General features: G+C 39.5%; 1 protein-coding gene across 1 annotated transcript; it reads right to left on the bottom strand.

Annotated features, from left to right (window-relative positions):
* Positions 1–3,020: 3,020 nt before the first annotated feature.
* On the bottom strand, positions 3,021–16,506 carry EIF3M (eukaryotic translation initiation factor 3 subunit M). The gene is made up of 11 exons (XM_079307780.1): positions 16,245–16,506; positions 15,399–15,531; positions 14,361–14,499; positions 13,893–14,016; positions 13,380–13,474; positions 8,957–9,040; positions 7,918–8,017; positions 7,427–7,508; positions 4,344–4,487; positions 3,740–3,800; positions 3,021–3,317 (listed from the first exon to the last, which is right to left on the bottom strand). Exons 1-11 carry the CDS (start codon positions 16,284–16,286, stop codon positions 3,197–3,199), a joined length of 1,125 nt encoding a protein of 374 aa, XP_079163906.1. The 5' UTR covers positions 16,287–16,506; the 3' UTR covers positions 3,021–3,196.
* Between the last annotated feature and the right edge of the window lie 5,504 nt (positions 16,507–22,010).

Raw genomic sequence — 22,010 nt, 5'->3', positions numbered from 1 at the left:
CCAGTGTCATTCAAAAGTGATACAGTAATTTACAGCTGCAGCTGACCTTTCCTTTTCAGATGAGGTTCTAGAGGTACTTCTCAGGTAGTTAGGGCTGTCTCTGGATGAGGTGTACAGTGGTTTCAATCGACAGAGCTGGCTGATTTCAGCAGATAATCAGGTCTTGATACCATCAGCATCCACATTCCCTGAAATTCTCAAGACTGATGTTTTAAATTTCGCCTTTCCTAGCCTGACTCTCCTTGTGAATGACACTGAGGTGGATTTTTCACTAAACACAGTGGTGCTATTTTCTGTGTCTCTTGCTTTTTCTGAGGTGGAGCCAGGAGCTGAGTGAACTCCACTATGTAAATGTAACCCACAGCTGAAGTCAAGCTGTATTTCATTATCTGGTTGTGGTTATGTCTACTTTGTCACCTCCAAACTAAAGCTCCTGCTGTGCTAACTAAATAAAAGCAAAGATGGTCAAGAACACTGCCTTGCTGGTTTCACCTTAGATTTGCCAAATCCTTAATCTATGAAATCTCAGCCTGCAATAATGCAGAGCACTCCCTCCTTTCTGTCTTGGTGTCATTCTAATACATCTGCTCCCAACTTTAGCATTTTAATGATCAATATAAACAAGCTGTTGGGAGATTGAAAATGAGCTCAAAAGTCTTTTTTGCTGTTTCATTTACTTTGACTAACATATATGATTGCAACTAGAGCAAATTTAAGTCTTCTACAGTTTGGGTCATCTCATGCAATCACAATACAGTATTCTAAAAAGGTATAAAAATTATAAACAAATTCTACAGATGCACTTACAATTTTAGTAAAAAAATTAAGAACTGTTTTAGACATTAGTTTGTGCATGCTTAAGTACCAGAGTGAGAATGGATAAGCACCCCCAGCTCAGTTTAAACATGCAGTTTTCAGTACAGGACAAGTTCAGCCCCACATCCCATTCCATAGATTCTGACTAGTGGCTTGCAGTGAAGTATGATCTGTTTGTTTCTGAGGCCTTGGGAAAAAGCATGAGAAAATTAACAGGTTGGAACTGCTCAAAAGGAGAAGTTACTTCCTCATTGAAAGGGAGATGCCAGCCATTACTGACCTTCAGCTGCATGGCAGCAACACTGCTACATACACAACTACGAACAATTTGAATTAATTTTATTGTTCATATTTCAACCTTTAAGAAATGCTTGTACACTAGGGAAAGTAAGCTTTAGTACAAAATTAATGTGCTAAAATGAAGACATAGTGCCTTATAGCTGGCTGGGGCACAGTTGCTTAGTATTAAAATGATTGAGCAGAGGGAGGGTGTCCCCTTGTGTCCCTAGCACAGGAGCAGTCTGAGGTCACCTTGCAGATCCCCCTGTGTGCACCTTGCTCAGGCAGGTGGCTGCTGCTGCCTGCTGCTCCCCCAGAGCCACACAACCCCAGATTACACAGGGACAACCCATCATTCAAATGCAAGGGTTTTGCTCATCAGGCCACAAACCTGTTCCCTACTGTGCTGCCATCTGTCTTTGATTTGGGTAGATATGAGCTATTACCTAACAGTAATACATCAAAGAGTAATTAAAACTATTAAAAGAGCAAAAATATCTTTAACATAAAAAAGCCAACCTATAACAACCTTGCATTACTGATGTTTGCTTTCTAATCTATACACTATAAACTTCATGATTTTGGGTTTTGTTAACCAAATGCTTGCATAGCAACAGAAATGTTAATTGCAACATTAAATCCTTTAATTAAGCTATTTATTTTGCTAATCTATATTCTAATGCAAGCTTGTATTTTTAAAATCATACTCTTGTACCAAGTCTTATGGAAAGGTTTGGTTTACAAAAGCATAATTGTCATTATCAAGTTTTCTAAATTAAATACAATGCAAACAATTCAAATGAAACGTGTTTTTTTCCAACTGATTTATTTTCCTGTTAACATTTCCTTGCTTGGTGAAAGTTCAGCAAAATGCAACAATCTGAACCTTTGTGTGTGAATTTCATTGGTTATCAACTGGTAACAATTGTATTCTGTCAGGTTGCAGGACTTGCTGCTTTCCAGAACAAACAGAAGTCTCCTCACATGACTGTCACTCCACTCAAAGGTGAGGACAGCAGCTCTCTTCACAGCTCCATTGTACAAAACCAAACAGGAGGAATTGAGAAATTGCTGAATTTGGAGAGACTGCATTCAGCAAGAAAGAGAAAATATGAAGAAGGGCAGTGAAGATGAGTGCCAGGAGAAAAGGATTCTTTTAGGAATAGATAGATCACTCTTCCCTAACCCAGATTTGCAGAGGTATTCCTACAGAATATGGTATGTATGTGTAGTGTCATGTTTAAAATAACATGTTAATGGTTCTTATGTTCAAAAATTGATACAATTCCTACTCCTAATGTTAGTTCTGGTTCTGCAATCAAATTCAAGTTATTATTGGCTTTCCCCAAAGTTAAAAATTTGTAATTTAATGTTTTTTATATATGTTTAATAAAATTGAATAATTACTTAACTGTACCCTTGTCATGTTCCTCAGAAGTTTTGGCTGAAACAGATTGCTCACTCCATTTTCAGGCAAAATCACCTCCAACTGTTTCAGAATACAATGAGTTCTCCAAAGATTTACTACTACTTCCAGCAGTTCTAAGTGGCAGTAGAACAATCTTCTGCTTACCTTTACTGCCAAATTATTTAAATATATCTGTTGTAGTTTCTGTATCAGTGAGGTCACTTTCAATACTGAAGGATCAGGTATGATTACAGAGATAAGGCAGCACATTTGGCTTCATGAAGCTTCACTTCTATTGGGTCACATTCTCCTCCCTTGGGTCTGAGGGAAATTTTCTCTTACTTTAAAAAACACTTGCACAATCAATCATCTTTCTGACCTCCCTCCTTTCAGCCCCATACCTCTTGCAGAGAAAGGTCCCATACTGTAAAAGGAACAAAAGAAGGATAACCAATATTGCCAGTTTTTTGTTGCTGATTATGTAAGAAAATCAACAGAAGACATTTTCCCATGTTAGTTTTATTGCCTTTTTTTTTTTTTTTTTTTTTTTTTTTTTTTGTGTGTGTGGCAATTTAGAATATTTAGCTTCTTTAAACCAATTGCATACATTTTTTTGGGAAACATTCACAAATTGTCAAAGTTTTGAATAAAACTCATATATAGCAATATTACTAGGTCAAAAAAAATAAATTCTTAAGTGTCTGAGAGACTGAGGAGACTGTTTTTCACTTGATTCAAATTTTGTTTCCAGGTGTTTAGAGTGTCATACAATTGCTGCCACTGCTGCTTTCCAAAGGTCCGATGTGTGCTGTGACTGGAGGAGTAAAACAAAATTGAGAGAAGGTTATTGGAGATGTCACACTCACCTGATCATTCTTCTATAGCATTATTCTCATGAGGAGATAGGAGGATTCTGATTTTTCTCTCTAGAAAGGGCTGCACTTCACCAGTTAAAGAGAATTCTGTAGCCTTCCCAAATATTTAAAGCAACAACAGTCATTAGTATTCTTGTCACTAGTAGGTCATTAAATGAAATGTCCTGGAAAGTAGAACTTTCATTAAATAAGCTAATCACATTCAGTGTGAGCTTTAATAAAATTATGATAAATAGCAACTATTTAACTAGCAGCACCTGATAGGAACAATACCTTGCTTCCAGTTAGAATATTCCACAAATGTAAGTGAAATAATTAGAACACATGAAGTCTTGCAAAATGCCATGAAGAATTGTCTTACCTGACAACGACTTTCCTCTGTGTCTGATCTATTTTACAGTACACCATCTTTGTCTTTACAGCTGCAAAAAAAAAAAAATACTGTTTTGAGCAACGTTCTCATCATAGTGCAAAGGTGTTAAACTGCACAAAAATGGTTCAAAATGAGATCAGTACACACATAAGAACACAGCAGTTCACTTCAATCTGTTTTGCTGTTGGTTTTAATGGCCTAGTAGGCAGAAAAACAAAATCATGTAACAAGATGAAGGTCATGCACTAATCCTATTGTTTGGTGTCAGTCTATTAATGCAATATCCTGTACAGATTTTATGAACTTCTCTCCCCTACAAACATATCCTGTTTTAATGACAGCAAACAAAACCAGATGACAAATTAAACCTACACACAATTTATTAGTTCTGTAAAGAATTACATGAGATACAGTTCCTGTCACTGGGAAGAAAACCACTGGTTAAAACACAACAGTTGGGCCTGTCTTTAAACATGAAGTTGTGCAGCTTTACCTTGTAAAAACACAGGAATTAAAATTAATATTGTTCTTGATATTCAACATTAGCTTAGAAGACTTGTTCATGCACTGTGTGCAGAACCACAGTTCTTACCATCAATGACAAAGGCCTCTACATCATCAGCCCCAATCTGGAGTTCCTGCTGCATTGTGTCAAATGAGATTTCTTTATTCTCTACAGCCATTCCCATGAAGGTAAGGAGCCTCATCTTGGCCATATTGTGTTCATGCAACAAGCCTGAGGAAAAGTGGTAATAATTTATAATTATGGTTTAATTGTAATTCATACAAATAATTTGTTTTTTGTGTTATTTTTGCTATATATGCTTCCAATCATTTAAAATTTTTGTTACATTGAAATACATTCTACTTTTCCTTATCAACAGTTCTTTTGAGGTAAAATATCAAATCCTGCATCTGCCCTGTCTTTTGCTAAAATAGCAAGTTGCACTGTGAATTCATCAATACTCAGCTGTTTTTATGCAAAAACCTATTACCTACAAAAGTTTTGCTTTTTGAGCAGTAAAAACCTAACCAGAATTTGAGGTGGTGAGAGTGCAAGTGAATCTTTCAGATGCACTGAAGAACAGCAATGCAACAAAATGGAAAATCCATGGCTGGTTATGCCAAAAACTTTCTTACAGCCTCACCAGCCATTCTCCTGTAGTTTGTGGAAAATAAACCTCTCACAGTGATGGTGTTGTGGTGGCAGAAGAAAGCATTTTCTGAATTTGTCCACAGCAAAAAAGGCATCCTGAGGCCCATGTAAGCATCCAGTGTGGCTCAGAAAAATGCTGTTCAAAACCAGTGGAATGGATACTGAGGTCAGGTTACATCTTTTACAGGATTGCAAGGAACTGAGGCAAGGCCTTGCATGTCCAAACCAGAGACCATTTTCCTGGAAAAACATCTAGGTCAAGCAAGTTAAGTCACTGAGATGAAACAAGGCATTTCTAATCCCAAGGTCCTTGAGGTACCAACTAAGATCCAGTGGAAGTTTCTTAAAAATGAGTGTCAGTCTTTTTGTTCTAGAATGGCATTCTAACCATTCCCATGGCTTCAGTAAATATGTAAGTTTGGAATTTATAACAGCCATACACTAGCAGGGAAGCACATTAGTGCAGGACATCATGTTGTGTTAATTAGCTGTAATTATGATGCAGGTTCCCTATTTGGCACCGATTCAACAAAAACACGATTGCCATAATTCATATGAACGAGGAACACCAGCAACTATACCTAACTGGGTTTAATGGAACTCTACAAGCATCAAAAAATCAATTAGCACACATTAACCCTAATTAACAAATGCAAATGAGATGCTGATTAACTTTGTGAAGACTGCAGATAATACCAGATTAACTGTGGCCATGTTAGGGCGATGCAGTTGACACACACAATGCTACTGCTGGCCTAAGTTGTCAGTATTAATAAAAAACAAATTGTAACAAACTGATGCTGACTGAAGGATGCTGCACAGCCTTCCTGGGCCACTTCTAACTGGTCCAGGAAAGGATACAACTACAGCCCATGCTCTGTCACTGGAATCCTATCTAAGCAGCCTTTAAAACAAAGGTATTTGGGCAGGTTATTTCTAAAAACATCTCTAAAGCATGGTTAAAAATCTCACTGCTTTTGGGAACAGATCATTTTTGAATGCCTCATCTAGTAATTGTTGTCTGGACCAAACTGCCCTTGGTTTTCAGAGCCATGGCTCAGCCATTCAGTTCCCAGCATTTCCATCTGTGCTGCCTCCAAATCTCTGCTTGTCCCTTGCTCAAAGAGAGAGTTTCTGAGCACACCATAGAGAAAGCAGCTTAAGTGGAAGTTAAGACTGTCTTTGCAAACAGTTACACAGGTATCTCAGGGTTTTACTAAGATTACATGAATCTTAGATAAAGTTCACACACTGAATTAATTCATGGAAGGAAGCACAGGCAGTGGGAGGCAAGGCAGAAGAAACACAACAACAACTGACTATATAATACAATTAATGCTATATACATATGTAACTGATCTTCCATAAATTTATTCAAATGTTGGTGCAATAGCAATTTCAGCAAATACTTCTGTGGACAAGTACCTAAAAGATAAACCCTAGACCCACTTTCCCCTGAGAAAGAAAAGTGTAAGATGTCTGCATAACTAATGTTCAGATACACATGACTAAAGATACACTTATCCTATAAACACATTTACAAGCTACCAAAAACTTGCTGCTAATTTTATCCACCAAAAAAAACCCCTTGGTATTTCCATCATTTTAATACCCAAAGTACTACCATTTTAGAGCTCTGAGGGCAATTATTCTGAGAATTGTATCACACTCCATTAAACAAAATAATGCATGTGTTAAAAAGCTGCACTAAACTCTGTTTTAGCAGAACTATGGCTTTCCTCAAATGCATCCAAGGCAGTATTTAAGTGTCATTTGAAAATCAAAGTTATAAAAAAAAATATATTGTATTTTTATGGAAACATTTATTCATTACCAATATGTCAAAACCTTAATGCAGTAATAAAAAAATTTGCATCATTGAGCAATTTCTGCATTGTCACTGACCCCTGTCCTAAAAAGCTGGAATATAAAAACTGTAATTTTAATGCATGCAATAGCTTATGAACCAGTGCTCCTTTGAAACAGTCAATTACACATCAACGGGGGAGTGTCAAAGTGTTAATTACTACTCCTTTTTTCCACAGTGTGTAAATAAAGAGGGTGCTGACATTAACATTCCATCACATTGCTTCATGTGATGAAACAAATTAACTGGGACAGACTGTGGCTTGCTGGGTCTAATGCATCAGCACACACACACAATCTGCATGCTTTATCTTACTGTGCAGAAGTATTTGCTGTTACAAAGTTATTCATAATTAAAAAAACCCCAGATTTATACTGGTGGTTTCCTCAATGCAGTTGTGATCTCTGGCCTAGCCTAGAGTATGAATGTGTTAAACCTTTCAGGAGGGGGAGCTCTAAGAGAAAAAAAAAGTGGGTGAAACCACAGTTTTCAAAGAATAAACCACAGTTAGATGGCCCACTCACAATCTGCAAACTGTAAACTGTTAAGACATTCCCTTGCTTCAGTACATGGATCCAAACTGAATTACTCTGTGGCTTCCATACCCTAAATCATGTAAATAAAGTCAGAAGTGTAATATCTGAAAACTTACCTAGGGAGTCAATGAAGTCTTTGTTGTTCTGATAAAATTTGACATAGGATGCTAGTTTAGCACTTACAAAAATTGTCAAAAGCTAGAAGATGGAAAACAAACATGAGAACAGTTGAAATATCATCTTGGTTTCCCTCTTTGCAGGCTGGACAGATACAGATAGAAACTATGGGTACTGAACAAAACCATAAACTGTTAAGAGCTGAAATTCTGTCAACAGATGTGGGCAGTCTGTGCTGAGCTTACTTCCCTTGCCCAGATTTAAGATTTGCTACAAAACTCATGTGAGGGAAGGGCATGTAACTGAGTTTCTGAAACTCTGAAGGGAAATGTTTCACATGCAATTTTAACTTTAAAGACTGTAACAGAAATACCACGTTGCAGCTCAGGATTACTGACACAGGTAACTATTCTAATGGATTTCAAAAGACACATTAGAACAAAGCAGTCTACTGCTATCCAATAATCTCACTGAAACCAAAATTACTTACATCATGAATAAGTTCTCCTTCCAAAAACTTGACTGGTTTTAAGGCAAGAAGATGATCAAAGAGAAAGGTGTTTGGATCCTTCAATGCTCGTACAATACATCTGAGGAGAAAAGGAAATGCTTACTTCTAAAGCAACACACATCTTTATGACTAACAGCAACTCAATTTGCTGTTCTTTGCTTTCTAGGAAACACACAAGGGTTTTCAATTATTATTAGAAGTAACATATGCCACATTCCAGTTTTAAACTTCATTGTACAGATGGAAAAACCAAGGATTAAGTGATTTGTCCAGTATCCCAAATTAAATGTGCAGGTGGTCAAACCCAAGATCACCCTAGAGTTTCCATCGATGCATTCATTTCCAGCACAGCCTCTGTTCCTGTGCTCCTAAAATTTCATTGAATTAAGTTGTTTTGGAAGACTTAGTTACACTTGAATATGTGACACAAAACAGTTAGGCACAGACACAGCCCTGGATTCAGCAGGTTGCTGTAGGGTAGCCAGTGGAGTTCCCACTTAAGCACAAACATTCATTTTCCAAAGGAGCCACCCTGATTTTCCTCCATGGTTAAATATAAACAACTCCCTTGAGAACTACTGGTAGTGCACATCTGACAGAACTTAAAGCACTAATTCCTAAGAAAAATCATGACAGTTAGAACATCAAAACTTGGCTAGTGGGGAAAATGCACTGTTATGAATTAATTTAGTCCCAGCTTGTTCAACAGGTAAGTTTATTTCTGTGCCTTTGTACTTGCTCACAGAGAAGACAGCAAGGTTTTTCCAAGTGAAAGTGCTATTTGAAAAGAATGCTCACAGTTAGATAATAAAACCAACAAAAAGTAAAACAATCTGAAATAAAGACCCACTGCAGACTGCAGAGACAAACTCTTGACTGAGGCAGCAACTCCACAGAAGTGGCTGTGGCAGGGCCCTTGGCCTGCCAGACTATTCAATGCTCTTAACAGTAAGGGGATCAAAATAGCTTGGCAATTGAGGAAAAGTTACTTTCAAGGAAACTGGGAAGTCAGTATTACCTGTGAGCATCAACTCTAGCCTGGGAAGCATTGTCCTCTGTGTAACTTCCCAACAGCTCCACCATCACTTTTGCTGCAGTGTCACTATAGGAAAAAAAGAAAGTTACCTCAGCATTGCTGAAAAAATAGTTCAAACAAGACACTCAAATATTTAAATAATTCCATTATGGTGTTATAGGTCAAATTAAATTACACTTGAAAAAGATGCAGATGATCCATTTTAATTCTAGTGGAGAGAACAAATGACCTGGATGTATTATTTCAATTCTTGTTCTACAAAATGTTTATCTTCACCCTTCATTTCATTCTCTTAAACTGATAAATTACCTGCTGCTTATGGAAAAAGCTTTCTGAGCTAGGAACTGCTTTATATGGTTCACTAGAATGCTCCTCTTATGCACATCTGGATTTAATCATTGCACAATAAGTAGTGCTGCAAAGTTTATTTCAAATGTAAAATGGCATCTCTTAAAGAATATTTATGGTCAGGAAAATGACTGCATAAAAGCTGCTCTCTTCCCTCACAGATTCTTTCCTCAAGTATTCCAAGTGAGAGCTGCTTATTTCACTGGTGAAAAGATGCTGCCAGCAATGAGACTGGCTGAGGCTGCTGGAAGCAAACAGCTCCCAGCACTGCTCTGACAGACAGATTTTGGACAAACAGCTCCTCAGAAAGCTGAGCAAACCTACAGCCCCATGTACCCAGATTATCTTGTGAACAACATTAATATTACTGTAAACCAGCTCTGAGATTGTTACTGTGTCATTTTAACAGATTCTGATTTATTTTCACTTCACAGTTTTACCACCAACAAGGCCAGCAACTCCTGATTCCTGTTGCAAAATTTACAACAAATTACCCCATGTGGTCTAAAAGCACACACAACTTTCCTTAAAACACTGTGAGAATGAAGTTTCAATTTGCATTAATGACTTAGGCCATAAACTGCACAGGGAAGAACAAAGCAGCACAACATGGCCAGTGTGCTCTGTGCTGGGACAGAGGTTTAACTCATTCAGCAGCACAGCTCTCAGTGGTTTTTGTAGCACAGTAACACTGTCTTTATACAGGCATTTATTTGAAATCTCACCAGATCACTGTTTGACAGCCACTCTGTAGGGGGAAGCTCATTCTCAGGGAATTTACCAGATCTGAGAGATGTGCAGCACAAATATTAAGATATCATGGGCAACACCCAGTATCATGTATAATCTGGATGTACATTTGTCCCCAGGCTGGGGCATTTTCTATGGATCCCAGCATTCCAAACCATAATGAAACATATGTTTTAAAACTCCGCATTAAAGAGAGCTTATGTTTTGCCCTGGTAACAAATATTGATATAGATGCACTGACAATTCTGTATCAGTGAGAAAAAAAGTAAAATTCAGGCAGCTTTACATATGAGAGAAACATGTGCATGCAAATCAGTCTGTGACTGACTAGAATTTTAGCACTGGTGAGATCTTACCAAAACTAAATGTTCTAGGACACAAAGGATCAGTTTAATACAGAAATGGCAATATACACATGGTAATCAAAGGGGTTCAGCTCATGTGTGATTCAGCCTAAGAAAACACAACTCCTTATTTAATAAAAGCTTTTCAGCAGTTGTTATTGTAACTGTGGCACAGTTTTCTGGCACTCCTAATCTTTCCCTTATCAGCAAAAATTGAACTTAACTAATTTCAAACAGTATTTTCAATTCCCTGCTTTTTTTTTTTTTTTTTTTTTTTTTTTTTTTTTTTTTTTTTTTTTTTTTTTTTAAGTGAGGAAGCTGTGGAATTTTTCACCTGTATTTTTAGGAAACAACAGAATGCTACAAGACAATTACTCCCAAACTTCACATGCTAAATTCTTGTGAACCTCAGCAAATATGGCAGGGCTTTAGTCTTACATTCTACTCAGTGTCACATTACTACTGTAAATTAGGCTGTTTCAAGCACTGATACAGATCACTGTTTGACACAGCTTGCTGTTAAATGTGTCTCACCTAAGGTGCAAATGTGAACATCTTTTCTAGCAAAACAGCCTGAACAAGTGCTCTTGGCTCCACCTGCCAGCCTAGATGCATAACTTGACAAAAAGCCAGTGTGAGCTTAAGAGTGATGGTAGATGAAAGGAATGAAAAAACACAGAGCATTCATAGACCTAGTGAGATGTTGGAATTGAGTTCCTCTACATTACATGATATTAAACTCAACTAAAATTAAATGAAGCAATTACTCTGCAGGTGCCTGACATGCTGAGCTTTTTGCTACAAGTATTAATAACCAGACTTGCCAGACCTGTTTGAATTTAACTTGGGCAGGGCTAAAACTGCTGAATCCTGCCAGCAGAGACCAGATTTAAACTGCATCAAGGTGGCTGGAGAAGGCTTGATGAAACAAACATTCACTTTTCACTGCAGGAAATGGGACCATCACACAACCTCTGCACATCTACTTTTTAGGAGCTACCAATCTGTTACTACCAACAGATCCACTGGGAGAAAGTTTGAGCTACAGAAAACCATTTCTCCTGCCACACTGAGCAAAGCTAAAACATAAATCAAGCAAACAAAAGAATTTAACAATCTATTCTTTACCCTTGATTATAAACCAACAATGGTAAGTGAGGTATGATTTTTATCATGTATTTTCCAGTTCTCACTTATCTTCCCATACAGCTAGATAGAGCAGCATTCCTGAGTGCTGCAGCTGGAATGCTGCTGTGAGTTTCCCATACTATTGCAAACACTGCCCACTGATCCAGGAGAGTGAACCAGGTCAAAGGTGCCAGGGTCACTTCTTGTTTTCTTTTCTGGAGAGAAGTGCAAGTGCTCTGTGACACTGCTCAGTGCACAGCTTGCTGCAAGCCATGGTAAGGACACTGAGTCCATCTCTCACAGGATTTTACTGGCTATCTTAAAAAAATCACCTATGGTTAGCAAGAAAGAAACATTTGGTAGCAAGGTTACAGTGGCAGTGGAAACAAAAAATTAAAAGTCTGGCTATTAAGTTTGGGAATGAAACTAGTTAAAATTTCACAATAAATCAACAGGATGGGAAGTGGCAAGAGAGGAATGTTATCAGTGTAATATTTCTGCACTAAGCCATGGAAAGGTCTGTGACTAACATTTCTGAATTTATTTTGACAATGTGAAATCTGCAATACAGAACTATCAATCCAAAAGCATTTGAGTGTTACAAACAGGAACTCCCAGTAATGTAGCTCACAGAGTAACTACTCCATGAGGATTAATCATCCCTAAATTGAGGTTAGTTAGAAATGATCCTGCTATGCTGATGCAGCATTTCCAGCAGGGAAGAATAAACCAACTGTCCTGACAGGAGGAACTCTTCTCCACCTGTGACAGCTTCACATTTGCCTTTTTAAAACCCCTAGCTAGGTCATGCCCCCATTCCAGCCTCCTGTGCAGTCCCACAGCTGCCCACACCAGCACAAACACACACAGGTACTGGCAGCTGGAAGGGACAGGAACAGAGGGTACAGGACAGAACTTCCTTTTGTAGCAGTGCAAGGTTATGCAAATGCTGAAAATGCAAGTGCAGCTCTGGTACCACTGTGAGTCAGGAGTGGAGAGGGCCTGATGCTGCCTCACTATGAAAATCCAAAAAAATCCTTGAAAAAGTAACTCAGAAAACAGAGTGGATGGGCAGGGGGAAGCAGCACACAGCCCCTACATCCCCATCCAAACTGCAGGGACAGGTTAAATAGGTTTGGGCTGTTGTGGAACCTGAACCACTGGACAGCAGCCCATCTCTGCAGCCCTGCCAGGGCAGTCAATCCCCTGCATCACCCTGTAAGATAAACTGATGACAGCTCTCAGTTCAGAGCTGCACTCATTTACAGGCACCATACACACTGGATTACTCTACATGCCAGAACACAGTGGTCTGCCAAGTTTGTTAGATCAAAGATGCTTCTTATGATCCATGACAATAACTCAAAATGGCCAAGCAGGTATTCTGTGGACATTAATTTCAGTGACTGGTGGAAGCTCTGTCCTGAAGGAAATGTTTACATTAAAAGACTGATTCTGTTAACCATGAACTGGTAAGTCTTCCCACATCATTAAGTAAAAGATAGCACTACCATGCAATAAAATGTCAAAAATGCAATTAAATAATAAACTTGGCAAAATGCTACATTGCACAAAGATGATTATTTATAGAAAGGAATGGTGTTATTTTGGGAGCCTGTGGTTTGCAGCTAATTCACTACCAACTTTAATATTTTTGGGAACATTGGTTTAACACAAGAGTGCTTCAAAAATATTTTAAAAAACCCCAAAAGTGCATTTGGATTGAATTATTGGTACAGATTAATTTTACAAGTCCTGTGAGAAACACTTTCCCTACAGATCAGCTATAGTACATCAAAACATAGAGTTATCTAGTACATGTGACTTTTTTATACCTTTTCTTGCAGTCTACTAGGACATCATAGAGCAGTCTCAGGAGAGTGTGCTTTTTCTCTGTGGCCAGATTCCAGTCAGAAATCCATTTTCGGACCTGGGTAGAACACCAGTGAAAAAGAAGCATTCAGGAAAAGATTAAAATGGCACTACAAATACTTCTCATTTTCTCCCAAGCAAAAAAGGAAAAAAAAAAAAAATCTTGCACAGAGATTTCTCTTTTAGGTCTTCTCTTCATGCTCCCACTTTTGTTCTATCACTATTTGCCCATGTCAAAAGTTGCTCTCCCTCTGCAGTAAGCCCCCTTTAAAGTACTGCAATAAGGGAATCCTGGAGCCTTCTCTTCTCCAGGCTGAACAATCCCAATGCCCTCAGCCTTCCCTCACAGGAGAGGTGCTCACCTCTCTGATCATCCTCATGGCAATTTGTAAGAGATAGTCTGTGTCAGCTCTGAGTAATATGCAGGTGCAACACAGTTCATACAAAGGCCACAACTTGAAGGGTCACTTCATTACCTGGTCTAGCTCAGTTGGAATGTACTGGATGGCACCACAGGATGAGGCCACTTTCAGAAGGCTGCAGTACACTGTGTACCTCACAGGAGTGTTCTTGTCCATGCCATGGAAGAGGTTGCTCAGGCTAAAGCACAAACAACCAACAATGGAGTTACAGAGCTTTCAAAAAACATTACTGGAGTGCATGTACATGTCCTTTTAAGACACATGCTTGTACAAAACATCTGGTAGTGCCTTGCATCCATGGATTGTAACAGCTTCCAGTTTGGTAATCATTTTCAGCAAAGCTGAAAACTATGCATATTGATTTTATTTTGTAATACCAAAGGAAAAAAATATGGGTACTTTTATTTGATGACAGTGAAAAGAAGGTAAAGGATGCATCCTGCAGCACCCCACACTTGATTTAAAACATACCTACAAGAAAATGCTTCCTGTTGAGAGTGACTTTGCCTGAGCAATACTTACAGCTGCAGTCTGAGAGATGGGCGCTCCCCTTCCCGAAATTTCACCAGCTTCTCACACAGGTTTTCAATCAGTGCTTCTTGCTTGTCAGGTTCCAGGATAAGAAGCAGAGAGACAACACTGTTCATCACACTCTCCACATCTGCAAAAACCAAAGCACACAGCTGTTTGAAACTGCAAGCAGCAGTCACTACTCTGTGCTGGATATAGTTTTGATAATGATACTTTTGATATGGATTATCACTTTGCATAAATAAGAATTGTAAAAGAAGGAAAATGCCAAGATATCAACATGGATATTCATCAGAATGTAAGATTTGGCTCAGGTGGGCTTACACCAACACACCTCCATGTAAGACAAGAATCACCACTCTAAGCTCAACACAGAACATGGTATTTGATATCACACTTGCTCTGAATTCTCTGTTTACACACAGAAGGAACCAGAGGAACTCCAGTTTCCTCACAGTGGCCTCCTCCTGCACATCCAGGGAACTGCCCATGGCTCTACAGAGAGAACAGTAACACCTAGTGCTCAAGCACAGTAAAACAGCTCACCAGGAGCACAGGGGACACCCAGACCACAGGGAAAATGCCCTCAAGAACAGTGAAACATATTACAAACCCTCCCCAGCTCCTGTTCTAAGAGTGGTGTTTGATGCTTTCCAAACAGAACCACACCAGCTTTGTGTTTTCTTTTCAGTCTACCCAACTGTCAAGCAAAGGCAAAGAACAGAATTCATTACACATGGAAAATATTATCCATTCCCCAAAATTACACCTGAGCATCAAAAACTCTATTTTACATACAAGTCCTCATTACAAGCAGAGTCTAGCTCAGCTTCTGACTTCTTCAAAGAGTGCTGGATGTTTGGAGAAAGGAGGGGCAGAGTGCATGCAAATATTCCATAGCAATGATGGAAAGATGCACTTCCAGTTTTATGGAGATGTGTTTTAACACTACACATCTCTAAATTCTGCCAACTGTTCCTGTTTGAAAGCACCAATGGTGATAAAGCAACAAGACCTAGAGATGCAAACCTTTGTCATCCTCTTTCAGGCACACATCACACACTTCAATAATCTGTGCCAAGTCCACATGAAGTCCTCCCTCAGCGTTTTCTTCAGAGATTTCTGCTCCTTTGGATTTCAGGTAAGCTCGCAGTTCTGCAGCCTTAAGAAAGAGACAGACAACACATATAAAAGAAAATAGTTGTTTTGTGAACAACAAAGTCCAAGTAATTACATTTCTTACAGATTTTTGTTCAGCCAGGTGCTGCATCTGTCACAACAGGTCACAGAGCTGTTGGACTTTCTCAGTGTCAATATGTCACTTACAACTGGGTGCTGCACTGCACACTTTCTTACCAATTTTTACTTTTACTGTCTCTGCAAACTTTAGACAAACATTAAAACCATTTAGTTGCTTCTTCACCAGAAAAGAAGAAAGCCACTTTGGAGAGGGCAGAACTTTGTCTTAACTGGGCTGAGGCTGGTACCCATGTGTGCATTTCTTGCAGATTTCCAATGTGTGTAAACACACACTGTATACACACACACACTGCAGGGACACCGGGAACAAGCAGCCCCCAAATCCAAAGGCACAACAAAGCAGCAGCTCAGAGACACAATTCCCACTTCCCGTGCCTGCAGCACCGAGAATTCCACAAAACCCAAGTAACGCCCATATGTGAACCCCTCTTCTTCTCCTAAATAAAAAGCAGGGCTGGCGAGCGCTGGAAGGGAAGTGCCGGAGAGCACTCTAATTAGAGTTTCTCTAATCGTCTGCTCTGCAGGGAACAGCGCAGACGAGCGCAGGGCGGGGCAGGCCCGGCCCGGCTGCGGCCCCCGACGCGGCCCGGGCCCGATGGCGGCCGGGGCGCTGACCTGATCCTCCTCGGTGATGTCGATGAAGGCCGGGACGCTCATGGCTCCGAGCACGCCGCGCTCCGGAAAGGCGGAGCGGCTTCCGCCGCCGCGCCAGCCCGCGCCACTTCCGCTTCCCGCCGGCGGGCGGGCGGGACCGCCCTGTACGGAACGGCGCTGTGCGACACGGCCCTGCTTGTCTCGGCCCTGTACGGAACGGCCCTAATGGGACCGCCCTGTACGGAACGGCGCTGTGTGTCTCGGCCCTATTTGTCTCGGCCCTGTACGGAACGGCCCTGCTTGTCTCGGCCCTGTACGGAACGGCCCTGCTTGTCTCGGCCCTGTACGGAACGGCCCTGCTTGTCTCGGCCCTGCTTGTCTCGGCCCTGTTTGTCTCGGCCCTGTACGGAACGGCCCTGTACGGCACGGCCATGTTTGTCTCGGCCCTGCCCACTCCGCCGGCCCTTCCCAACGCAGGGCGGGAACCTGGATCTGTCCGGGAGCGGCCGCAGCACCTACAGCTGCACTCCCCATTGCCCTCAGAGAGAGAGACACACAGACACACAGACACAGACACAAATCCACCGGCCCCCTTCCCTCAGAGACACACACAGACACACACACCCGCCCCTTCCCCTCACGCTCACACATTCCTCCCCTCACACCCACCCTCCCTCCCCGCCCCTTTTCCCGGAGCACGTTAGTGATCAGGCTGGTTTGCTCTGTGGGGAGCAGGGCAGCAGTTCCCAAAGGAGCCCTTTTCTCCTTCTCTTCAGTTTGGTGGAGCTCCTGCTGGGGCTGGCTGGGCAGAGAGGAGCCCTCCCCGGTGCCATCGGTGTGTTGTGCGTGTTTTCTGCTCAGGAACTTTCCTGGCGGATCACCAGGAGCGCAGGGTGACATTCCCCATGCTCAAAACCTGAAATGAAAGCCAAGAAAATCGTAGAGTAGCCGGAGTTGGAAATACCTCTAAAATCACCAAGTCCCAGCAGTAATCCAGTTAGTAAAGACTCTGTACACACACCTCCTTATTTTATAAACACGACCAAACCATGGCTAAACTCATTTATTGACTCTAATAACTAGAGCAGGGTTTTTAACACCAGTCAACACAGCACTGAGCACAATGAAACTGAGAAAGGCCCACACTGCCTTTATTAAATGTCATGACTCTGCTTAGTTTTAATATCTACAGGCTTGTGTAACTTTGAAATAATGCTTCAATTTTTAATTTTTCCATCATACAAATCCTGCCTAATTAGTTTATTCTACTAATAATCTCTGATCTTACAACCCAAGTAAGACTTAACTGGTGAAGGAAAAAGGGGAATTTTGGCCAGTACACACTATAAATAGTTTTGTTTCTGTAGGCAAACTAGAGAGAGAGGTGGAGTCTAAAGAAATGACATTCTGTCCTTTAGGTGGCACATCTCAAAAAAGCGTTTTGTTTTTTTTTTTTTTAGTTGTGTGGAGGTTCTTTGAAACCAGCAGCCAGCTTTTGAAAATAAAGTATTTATAATTAGGCTCTAGAAGCTGATCCTCTTTTGCTAAAGGCATTGAAAAAGATCTTCTCCAATACAGAAAGGAAGTGCAGACCCTATGATGGCAGAATTATTCCTCTTCAGAATCCCTCTTAATTATTTATTTATTCATTCATTTATTTGGTTGGTCATTTATTTGTTTAATTGCTTAGTTAGTTAGCTAGTTAGTTGTAATTATTCCGCTTCAGAATCCCTCTTAATTAATTATTCATTCATTCATTCATTCATTCATTTGGTTGATCGGTTATTTGTTTAATTGCTTCTTTATTTAGTTAGTTGTAATTGCTCAGCTTCAAAATCCCTTTTATTTATTTATTTATTTATTTGTTTATTTATTTATTTATTTATTTATTTATTTATTTATTTATTTATTTATTTATTTATTTATTTAGCGAGTTAGTGAATTAGTTGTTTGTTTGTTTGTTTGTTTGTTTTTACAGGTCTCTCTGTAGGAGAGGATGGAGCTGAGCTGTGCCTCTGGAAAGCCGTGTAAGGATGGGCGCCCGCTGGGAACTGTAGCCCCTTTTCCCTTTTCTTTTTTCCTTTTTTCTTTTTTCCCTTTTCCCGTTTTCCTGTGCGATCCCTTTTGTGCTGAGTGCCCTCTGGAGGTCTCGGACACGCAGTGACCCGCAGTGAGCCTGAGCTCTTCACGACTCCTCCCTTCAAAGGTTCTCCCTCTTTTTTATTTTTTCTCCTTTGGGAGAGATATCCCAGCCGACCTAAACGAGCAGAACACCGTTAAATCAGCTTTTCGTTTAAGTCAGAATTACGGCACGTGAGTTACTCAGAAAAGGTAAAAAAGAATTTAAAACTTCATCCAAATTGCCAGGCAGCCGAACTAAATCTGTTTCATGTTGAGGAGCTTGGATTAGATTTATCAGTGTATCGAAGTGTGCTTCCTATTTATTTTCTGTTTTCTCCCTGGTTCTCACTGGGGCTAAAGGGAAACTGCTAAAAATACCCTTTGAGCCCCTTCTTGCAAGATACATCAGAGATCTCAGGGGAAACCTGTTATCCTTATTCTTCCAGCCAAGTTCTGTAGCCAGAGGAGCTCTGCATAACTCCAGTAAGTACAGGAACTTTTGTGTGCTCATCTGGTTTTCTTGTAGTCTGTAAATTCTCCACTTTTGTTCTCTTCTTCTCCTAAGTGTATCAGTTAAAATAAATACCTGCAGTTGCCCTGACCAGAGTGGTGTCTTAATTCAAGATATGTATTAAAAATTCTGACTTGAAGAAGCAAAATTCAATATTGCATTATTATTAATAATACTGGGTTCTGACATGGAGTTTTGCATCTGAAAAGCATTTAGAATTTTTTTTTTTAATTATTTTTGGACTTTTGGTACACTTATTTTGCTGCTAGTGTAGCAGGTGTTTTTCTTAACCATTTTTAAGGAGAAATCCTAAGTTTAGAGGAAATGAGCAGTCAATTATTTAAATTTCCTGAGATTAGAGGAAGAACACTTTGCCAAACAATGCCTCTTCACTTCAAAACCTCTCCCCATAAATTATGTTAGGGGATCTTATTAAAAGTCTTTAAAAATTTCCTATTAAAAATGGTTGATTGCAGTCCAGACCATCACAGCTTTTGTGCTTTCAGTGAAATACCACAGCTGTCTCAAAGAAATATATTGTGAGACAAAAGGTTTTGTTTCCTTAGTCATAAATTATTTTTGTGATATCTGAAGTAAGATAAAACTTTCACTTATGTTTGAGTGAAGGAAGATTCCAGTGATAACTTGTTCAAAAATCTATAAAAAGAATATAAGAATGTAGATCTAGATAGCAAATTAGAATCAGACTTCCTTTTTGTTTAAGGAAAGCAATTATTTCTGAAGTCAGTGAAGATTATAAACAGGGATAATAGCATAACTTTGCAGAGCACTGTGCCTTTATCTCAGTAGAACCTGAAGTTTAAGCTTTCAAGTCTGACCTTTGAGAACTTTGCAACAGAAACCTTTAGTGTTGGGCAGTTTTTAAAGCAAAGTTAAACAATAGCTAGTAGTCTGTTTGCTAATTGTACTATATTCTATTATTCTATAATACATTACATTAGATTACAATAAAACAAAAAAAAAAATAGACCTCTTTATACTGAAAGAAGCATCAAACAAATTGGTCAAGGAGTAGAAGCATATTCCAGGCATGACCTGTGAAAGTAATGAAAATATGAAATTACAGCATAAATACTAAAAATTATGTGTCAAAATCTTCTGCCAAGTAATTTTGAACAAAAGATGTATTAGGATGTTCACAATTTGCTCATGCATCATTGTTTTATGGATAAAGGTCAAATTTCTCAGCCTCCTCCCCTGCTCATTATGGAGATTACTGAATAAAGAAATACAGTACAGGTGTTAGAACTCAGAATTTGAGACATTTTAGGTTACATAAGGGAAAAAAAATCCATGTGCTTTTTCTAATTATCACTAGCTAAGCCAGTTCTCTTCACCCAGTGCCATCTCAAGAGTTTACTGGAATTGGTTTCTTTGTATATTTAAATCAGGATTGTACAAAACAAAAGTGCAAGAGAAGTGGAGTATGCAGCCTTGATCCTTTAGTAAGATTCACTACTATAGCCCTCTACTTTTTTTCCTTCTGAATGATTTTTCTTATAAGTCTTTGCTTTTTTTCATGGCAAAATGTGCTATGCATTCTTTGGGTCAAGCTTAGACTGAAAGAACTATGAAGATAAATATAAATCAAAATAATCAGCATTTCCTTTGTGAGGATGAAGATATATATTCCATATCCCATATACCTGGGGCAGGGACAAGGTGGGTGAGGTATTTGTGGAGTCAGGAGTTGATGCACTCCAGTGAGGATGAGATGCCTGGAGCACAGAATTCCATAGTGCTCCAGCCACTGCCAAAGGATGTGTGAGGCACCTGGGGGTCAGGGGGGAGCACCTAAAACCCCTTGTAGGGTCTAGCTCTGTGTTCTCACTCATGCTGAATGGCCTTTTACAAGTAATCCCACTGATGTCAGTGAGACTTTTCTGCAATAAAATGCTGTCTGACAAGAATATGGGTATCAGAATCTGGCCCTGCTTGTACTAATTCCATTTTAATGAATACTTAAATGGAATTGTTATTAAAAAAGTCTATCTCCTAATATGCAATAAATCAAAACTATAAAATCAGCATGCCAGTTGTTGCCACTCTAGTCAAAGCCATTTTCTCTTGTATTGAAAATAATAGTATATACTGTCTCCATTCAGGAGGGATTAATTGTAATATTTTTATCTGCTTCATAAGATTTATTTCTAATAATGAAGAGCAGAGCAAAGTGGGGGAGCTTTAAACTTTTATTGTTTTTATTAAAGCACCATATATTCATGAGATGTTCCACAAACACAGAATTCACTTAACAGAAGCATGTTTCATGAATGAGCAAATTCAAACCAAAGTTTTAAAAAAGCATTGTTCATTTCTCTGGTCATACCCATTTAATTCTATAAGGAGGAGCATTGGGCAGTTTGTGATAATGCAGATAAATACTTTAAAACCTGCTAAGATTTTGTAGGCTTGTCATAAATGAGGATTATTGGAGCAGTGTTGTGCTGTGCTGCTGGGGAAGTTACCTGAGATCAGTCCCCACTGCAGCCAAACAAAGCTGTGACTCCATAGGGGTAATGTTTTGGGTTTGAGGAGCTTTCTCCCTACCTGCTGAACTTCCATGGTGACACCCACACTGAGGAGCAGACAGTCCCCTTATGATGCTGTTTGACTTCAGTGCACATTAACCAAATAAAAACAGAAATCAACTGGAAAAAGAAACTGAGTTCACTTAAGTCAGCGATAAACCCGCTGTTGTACTGAAAGCCAGGCAGAAAAATTCTAGCAGAGTATTATTTCCTTGGAATTTGCTAAATCTTTGATATCCAAATGTTTCACAAGGGTGGGGAGTATTCAGTTTCCTCAAGATGTTCTTCTAGACAACAGGCCAGTTTTCTGATTTTATCCTTTTCCACATGCCAGGTTTCCATAGTCTCTAGCTTTGATGCAGTCCTGTAGACACCCTGATGTGGGGCTAAGGATGCCAACTCCTCTCTTGCTCTGCAGCAGCCTATCAAGTTGTTTTTATAAATTACACATTTTCTCCAACCATAAATATTGTTCCTAAAAGGGATACTGAAATGAAGATAATATGACTTTTCAGTAATAGGTCTTCTAATGTCAGCCATTCTGTTTAAACTGTTCAATTTTAAACAGAATTAAAGATCTATGCAGTATGTTCTACCTCCTGC

The sequence above is a fragment of the Erithacus rubecula genome (assembly GCF_903797595.1).
Source record: "Erithacus rubecula genome assembly, chromosome: 6".
NCBI classification, from domain to species: domain Eukaryota; kingdom Metazoa; phylum Chordata; class Aves; order Passeriformes; family Muscicapidae; genus Erithacus; species Erithacus rubecula.
Note: the sequence above shows the minus strand (reverse complement) of the source record. Positions and strands in the feature narration are given on the sequence as shown.

Excerpts from the sequence above, each read along its gene's own strand:
- EIF3M (XM_079307780.1), bottom strand. The coding sequence starts at position 16,286 with ATGAGCGTCCCGGCCTTCATCGACATCACCGAGGAGGATCAG. Across the intron at positions 14,500-15,398 it reads CCTGAAAGAGGATGACAAAG|ATGTGGAGAGTGTGATGAAC; the intron begins GTTTGCATCTCT and ends TGGTTTTTGCAG. Across the intron at positions 8,018-8,956 it reads GCTAGAGTTGATGCTCACAG|ATGTATTGTACGAGCATTGA; the intron begins GTAATACTGACT and ends TTTTCTCCTCAG.